Source organism: Branchiostoma floridae, chromosome 2, assembly GCF_000003815.2.
Source record: "Branchiostoma floridae strain S238N-H82 chromosome 2, Bfl_VNyyK, whole genome shotgun sequence".
Lineage (NCBI taxonomy): Eukaryota > Metazoa > Chordata > Leptocardii > Amphioxiformes > Branchiostomatidae > Branchiostoma > Branchiostoma floridae.
The window spans coordinates 26,335,993-26,343,096 of record NC_049980.1 but is presented as its reverse complement, the minus strand read 5'-3'; the positions used below and the strand labels follow the sequence as shown (position 1 = coordinate 26,343,096).

At 43.1% G+C, this 7,104-nt stretch overlaps 2 protein-coding genes across 4 annotated transcripts in view; both read right to left on the bottom strand.

Moving 5' to 3' along the window:
- Positions 1-2,896, bottom strand: part of LOC118409095 (scavenger receptor cysteine-rich type 1 protein M130-like) — a gene marked incomplete in the record, with an annotated part of 37,721 nt that extends 34,825 nt beyond the window's left edge. Inside the window, 1 exon segment of the mRNA XM_035809960.1 lies at positions 2,426-2,896.
- Positions 2,897-3,444: 548 nt separating this feature from the next.
- Positions 3,445-7,104, bottom strand: part of LOC118404194 (DDB1- and CUL4-associated factor 12-like) — a 6,444-nt gene continuing 2,784 nt past the window's right edge. For 2 of the 3 annotated variants that reach the window (XM_035803222.1, XM_035803236.1), the window contains exons 4-9: positions 6,887-6,947; positions 6,446-6,690; positions 5,868-5,930; positions 5,050-5,209; positions 4,642-4,787; positions 3,445-4,101 (exon numbers count right to left, since the gene is read on the bottom strand). In XM_035803222.1, coding sequence (XP_035659115.1) covers positions 3,943-4,101; positions 4,642-4,787; positions 5,050-5,209; positions 5,868-5,930; positions 6,446-6,690; positions 6,887-6,947 — 834 coding nt within the window. In that variant the 3' untranslated portion in view covers positions 3,445-3,942. The remainder of the gene's footprint in view (positions 4,102-4,641; positions 4,788-5,049; positions 5,210-5,867; positions 5,931-6,445; positions 6,691-6,886; positions 6,948-7,104) is intronic. The other variant, XM_035803228.1, reaches the window with a different exon arrangement.

The window sequence follows — 7,104 nt, the reverse complement described above, 5'->3', positions numbered from 1 at the left end:
CCTTCATTTCTTCACTAGAACGTACACAGTAAATATATTCCCACCTGTGAGACAAAGTTGGTGACAAAGTTAGAGATCTTTAAGCTTGCAGGGCTGACCTGCCCGTGTCACACCCTGTCTGAAGATGTTGTCTAACCGGTTAACCTGTCACTACACTTGACATGCATGCTAGGTAGAAGTTCAACCTCTGACGTGGGAAACGTATAATGCTCATTGTGCAAATAACTAGAATAACGAAATGTAGATGGGCCGTATTCCATGAAATGACTCTTAAACTATTTTCCTCCATAGGAGAGTACTATTTTCTAAAAGACCACGTCTTTACGTACAAAAAAACGACTAAATTTGTAACACAGATGATCAAACTCCGCACGGGGACCCATGTTGGCTGGCCGCTATAATAGTGATTCAATCGAGTTAAAAGGGATAACTGTGTTGTTAGATAGAAACGGCGAGTACGCTGTATCCTGTGTTCATGGAACTCGCAGTTAGCACATCGAACAACCAGTCCGTTTGTAAATAGTAAAACAAAAAAACTTCTTTCCATGTAACAACGTGCAACACACAGCCGTGTGGAGATCGAACAGCTTATCATCCAACATGGCCGTTCGAACGTTCGAACGCGACTGTGACGTCAACCTCCTTGGTCACATGAAAACGATCTAATCGCACAAAAGCGTTATCATGAGATATAAAAAGCGAACATACAAACTTTCCCATGATATAGGCCCATGTTAATTTGATTACATGGATGGCATCCTCTTACAACTCCAAAATTGATGCAAGCGTGCGAATAAAAAAGGACGTTTGGTGGAAATTTGTTTCTGGAAACTGACGAAAACTAATGCGCACGCGGATCTCATCCATGTCATTATATCAACATGACATAACAAATATTGCTAATCATTGAAATACAACGTAACGGATATATGATCAACATAAATTTCGGCACCACGTTTTTCGCGACCTGCTCGCATAACTAGTCTTTTTCTCAACCCATCAATGTAACATCGCAAAAAAAAAAGAATTTTATTGGAAAGTATAAATAATAAACGAGATTTGCAATGATACATAACGCAAGGCGATTGATACCGTATTTACGGAGATATGATCGATCGAAATCAAGTTTCCGAACTTTTTGTGCTTAGTCTGCAAAGAGAAACCTATCGGTTAATGACGTCACTAGCGTCTGGAGTTCAGCGCTTTTGGAGGTTCCGGTCCATCTCGCTGCAGATATGTTTTCATTCTGTCACAAATGTTATGGAAAAGTAAAAGTTTGCCTTGTATGAGAAGCCTTGAGCAGGTCGCGTGTAGTTAATGAGCTATGTCATATACCCCTGGTGTTGGGCCATAACTAAGCATATTACTACGGTATTAAAGCTGCATGGATGCTGCAGTGCTGCACTTCACTTTTGTCTGTTCACAGGCGGCCCCTCCCAGATATGCAACTCGGAGAATTAGAAGTGGCGGGAAGGAGAATGGCGGAGAATACTTCGTTAACCTGAAATGGCGGGAAAGATAATGACCGGTCAGCCGGAATGGCGGGAAAGAGAATGGCCTGTTAACCAGCCCGTTAACCTTACGTCAGCAGCCAGCAGGGGGAACAAAAGGTCACGATCTTTCATGACGTAGGTTGTTTCAGGACTGCGACCCCGGAACGCCTGGGCTGACCCCGTGACCCTGATCGTCTGTAACAGTTATAAGTGTCAACGTGTAAGTGTGTGTGTGTGTGCGTGCGTGCGTGCGTGCGTGTGTGTGCGCATGTAATTGAAGGTGGTCATCATCCTACGTTGGTCGAGTGCGGTATGAATACGTTATACGTTTGCGCTTAATACGCGGTAATAGGCTGTTATCGCAGCATGAGATCTGAGCAGTGTGTACGTACATATAGCACTAATATACGTACCTCATACGCAGCTATTAGCAGCAAGCAAAATAGTGTTGCGCACTTCATATGCAAACCATACGGTCGGAACGCGACATGCATACGCACCTATTTGCAACAAGGAAAAAGTGTTGCGAACTGATCACATACCTCATACGGAATGGATATGCTGAAGTCATAATCAATTCATGGGCGTGACGTACAATTCAACTTGCTTCTAAATGTTGGACGTACGGCTGCGCATTGGTAGATAGATATACAGGGATCGCCCCGCAAAATGCCGGACTTACCAAAAGCGACAAATATATCCAGAAAAGCTACATTGGCTTCGAGTAGCGCCCAAAGCAATCATTGCCAGACGTACCTAATATCTATCATCAATGGTTTATCCCGCTTTTCGGGTAGTGATTTACTGACGTGATTAGACGGCTTCAACGCGTCCAAAAACTGGAATAAGCAAAATGAAGCGAAACGCAAGAGTTTTCTCTCTTGTAGAATATTTCTTACAGTTAAGTGACTTAAGTGCAGCAATGAGCTCACCTGTTCCACTCACCGCTGGCCTCTGAAGTTCGAGTGAATACGAAAAACGGGCATCAAGAATTCCTAAGACGTTCGAAGCAGAGCGTTGATAACAGTAGTCACGGCGAAACAGCTTCTTCTGTGAGTCAGGACACTAAAACGTCTTGGGTAGATTCCAAGAAGCCTCTTCAATAGACCTGAGCGCATCATGCGATGAGCTACAAATGCGTCTTTTCCAAGAACAAGCGGCGCGTTTCCATTTGAACAGTTGAAGTTTCCGCCTTGTATGGAACTGCCGAGTGCTACAGTGTACTTAATATCTGTCGAACGGAGACGGCTTATGTAGAGCTGAAATCGTCTTCTTTGGAACTCAAAGCCTCTTAGAATCTGCACTAAACCTCGAGCGTTTTCTTCTTGAGCATAACGGTGAAGACTGAATACGAGGTGTTTTTTTTTTCATAACAAAATCAACCTCCGTGCTGCCGAATATATGAGGAAACTGTGTGAGCGAGAACATTCAGTACGCTACATCGGGTCAAAAGACGACATGACAGGATCACGAGGGACATCTTTCTGACCATGTGACAGTCGCGTGACAGTTGTGAAAATACCGGTATGGTTTGTTTAATAACAATCTAATGAGCCGGCACTGCTGTCCTTTTTTTAGGTGGCTGGACAATAGGGTGATTACATACGCCGCCGCACGTGACAAAGATGCGCTCCAAGGTAAATACATTGTACTAGGACAATGCTGCAAACTACACAATAGCCCTCTAAAACATTTACGTGACTGCGTTCATTCCCAATGTGAAAACGTCGACTTCTGCCTGAAGCGGAGTTAGGGATGGTCTGTGCAGCCAAGGTTATATATTAAACCTCCAAATGACCTCCTTGGTGCAACCATTGGACTCTAGATCTTCCGTCCACAAACCAGACGGGAGATAGGGGTGGTCTGTGAGACCATGGGACTCTCCAATTTACAAACTCGGGGGTGTTACAAATGGTCAACAAAAAGAGACACATTGAAAGAAACAATCATACGTTGCATATATACATATATTTATTTTCTAATACATGTAATTCACTTGAGATAAATAGCTTTGGCAGTCGATATTTTGTTGATATGGAATCTTGTCATCTAACTGCAGAGCACTTCACTGCTCCCCTACTACCCTTCTGTACAGCTCTTTCTCCAAATACTGGATAGATCACCTTTTAACCTAAATATTAGCTCCGGAGCTCCGGAGCCATACATATTACCCCCTAAGTTAACTCCAGTGCCCTGCAAATTACCCATTAAGTTTGGTTCCAGAGCTCTGAATAATACCCCTTAGGTTTAGCTCCAGAGCCCTGCATTGTTCCACTTAAGTTAGCTCCATAGTCCTGCATTGTTCCCTTGAACTTTAGCTCCAGAGTGCTGCATTGTTCCACTGAAGTTTAGCTCCAGAGTGCTGCATTGTTCCACTTAAGGTAGCTCCATAGTCCTGCATCGTTCCCTTGAACTTTAGCTCCAGAGTGCTGCATTGTTCCACTGAAGTTTAGCTCCAGAGTGCTGCATAGTTGCCCCACAGACCAGCTGGTAGAGGACCTCCAGCAGCAAAAAGCCTGACGCCTGCATCATCGTACAGATGTGCGTACACCGCGTTGGGAAAGTGGTCCTGGTCGGAGAAAAACTCACGGTACATTTCATCATGTTTCTGCAAAAACAGAAGAAACTGTGTTACACAACCACCCACCAGACAGGCCCTCCACAGACTGAGGTTTACATGTACAACGAAGCTTACAAAGTGTTCATTGTGTATTCGTTGGTATATGAACCTGAGTCGGCCCTCCCATGTCTCAGTTTATATCTTAACATAGTTTTGCTGTTTGTTTGTTATTTACTTGTTGGTCCCTATACGAGCCAGCCTCTCATCATAAGCTACAGCTTAATTACATATCTAAATGGTGTTGTTGTTTCTTGCTTATTCACCCTCAACAGTGTTCATGTACCACACAGATTATATAGGATTGTTGCTTATTTGTTTGTTGTTTATTTGATGGTACATGCCAGCCAGCCTTTGCCAGTCCAGATTTTACTCACACCACACAGGATACAAACTGCTGTTATTGTTTATTAACTTGCTCTTTATTATTTTTTGGTATGTACTAGCCAACCCTCACAGTCTACATGTATCACACAGGTAACATGGTGTTGTTGTTTATTTGTTGTTTAGTTTTTGGTACATATTATTTACCAGCCAGCCCTCCCCTGAGCGGAGCCTCAGAGTCATCCCACAGTTACAGTCCAGGAACCTCCGAGCCCTGATGTCGTAGAACAGCAGCGATCCTGCACCGGTTCCCATGGTAACGATATCCCCTCGGAAGGAGATGGACCTCACACCTGCAAACACAGCCAGCTTCTCTTCATCAAAGTTATCAACATCCTGTTGTATAATCTGTTTGCTAGCTTCTGTTAGCACTATGTGAAAACTGAAGATGACTACTCTAAAATCAGTGTGAAATCATATCTACACTGCTCAAGTACAGTACTAGTTTTACTAGCATGGTAAACATGTGGTGTAAGGGACACTACCGATAGTTTTAACTTGTAAGCTTTACTACAATATAATCCAAACTGAATTATACAGTCAATCTGCTCTGACCTGTCCCTTTGTCCTTTGATGGGACGTTCAGGACATGTTTCATCGTCGTGGCATCCAGGAATGAAACGTGGGACTGCGACCCCAACGCAAACAGCCCCCTCTCCAGGTCAAGGGTTAAGCTGGTGTTTTCTCTGGCAAACGGAGCTGCAGCACTGAAAACCTGGAGGAGAAAGATGTCTATGTAGTAATGGACATAGATGCCTACGTAGTATAAGCTTTCAGAAACACACACACTTTGCATGATGTACTAAATGACCAATAAACTGGTGGATGTACCGACTGATAAATATCTAATACCAGCTCAAAAAAGAACAAGAAACAGCCATGACTTCAAGTACCAGAGTTACCAAGCTATGATTGATGTGTTAAAAAATTCGTATTTTCCCAGAACGTTATCAAGTCAAACCCAATAAGGTACATCTTTAACTAGTTTAAGTTAGACTAGAGTAGTTGCTTAGTATACTGTTTACCATTGTTTGTCACTTGCAATTAGCCCTCGGGCAAGAATTTGCAATAAAACTAAATAAACTAAATAAATTGTAGAGTGGAATTTGTTATCACTAAGAACAGTAGGGGCATCTTCTCTGGATAGTTTTAAAGAACGCTTGCAGATAGATTTGCAAAAGCTAGGTGTGCCGGATCGTTCAGTGTAATATAACCAGCTGCTGCCTCACCACGTGTTTGCAAAGCTGGTGTGTTACAACGAAGGGCAGTTATACCGGCAATAACGGAAGGTGCTGTAACTTCTGTGATATAGATACAGATACAGATACACATGTACATGTACACCAGAACATGATTTTAAGCAATCTTCTCACCTCTTTCATGCCGTTGACATTCCAAACATTAATGTAACCATTTGAAGTTAGTCCCACCAGCTCCTGAATAAGAAAGAAAAGAGTCAAGCTACCAGAAAGATAGCATGCACTGTGGGAGCTGTTAGACTAGTCATACTTTCATGTCATCCACTCCCCCTCTGCAGGTTCTCCTGGACCCATATATACATAACACCAATATTGACTACGATAGAAACCTTTATTGTCTCAGCCACACCACACCTCACAAATACGAGGTCAGAGGGTTAAAAAGTAATGCAAGTGGTTTTATAACAGGCCAGGCCACCCTATTCATGTTTACCGACTTTAGATCTCCTGTTGAACACAACAGCTCATCTATCCCAACTTAGATCTGTTCACATATACCCAACTTAGATCTGGTACATGTGTATAATGATGATCTTTATTTGCATATTCATGCCCATATGCTAAATATACCCACCTCAGAACTCCAGGACCAGTTCACATATACATGCACTGCAGTTGTCCTCTTGGACACTACAGCTCAAATACGCCCACTTCAGATCTTCTGTTGGACACTACAGCTCAAATACACCCACCTCAGATCTTCTGTTGAACACCACAGCCCGCACCTTCTCACCCAGACAGCAAGTCTTCTTCAGGACAGGCTGAATGTTGGAGTAGGTTGGGAGATTAACATCACTGTCCTCGGCAGGCTGACTACATGGCTGTTCTGTGCTGCTGTCTGCACCTGCCTGGCTATATGGCTGTTCCCTCACAGAAGGCTGTTCTGTCTGTGAGCTGTCCCCAATCTTCCAGACAGCCACAGAGCTGTCTCTTGAACCTGCAACAGCAAAACAATATCTGTTGGTAACCTGAGTACAGAAACCATCACAGCAAAGAAATTTTTGTATCCTAACTTTCTGACGAACAATTCAGACTGATTGTCAGCTATATGATGGTTAACTGATTAAGTTTTAAACTTATACTCTGACATGGGTGATAATGATTGACAGTGTTACCATGGCAACTAGACTGACCTGTGACCAGAAACTTGTCATCCAACCAAACTATGGAGAAGATCCAGTCATCATGGCAGCCCTGGGTAGGAAGGAAGATTGAATGATCTGTGCCAGGTATCTGTCTTTGACATGACTGTTTCAAGGGACCGCCCTCCGTGCTGAGTCGGAAATTTGCGTGTTTTGATGAAAAAATAATCATCTCGTCTGTCGCAAAATCTTTAATTTCATGACATGAA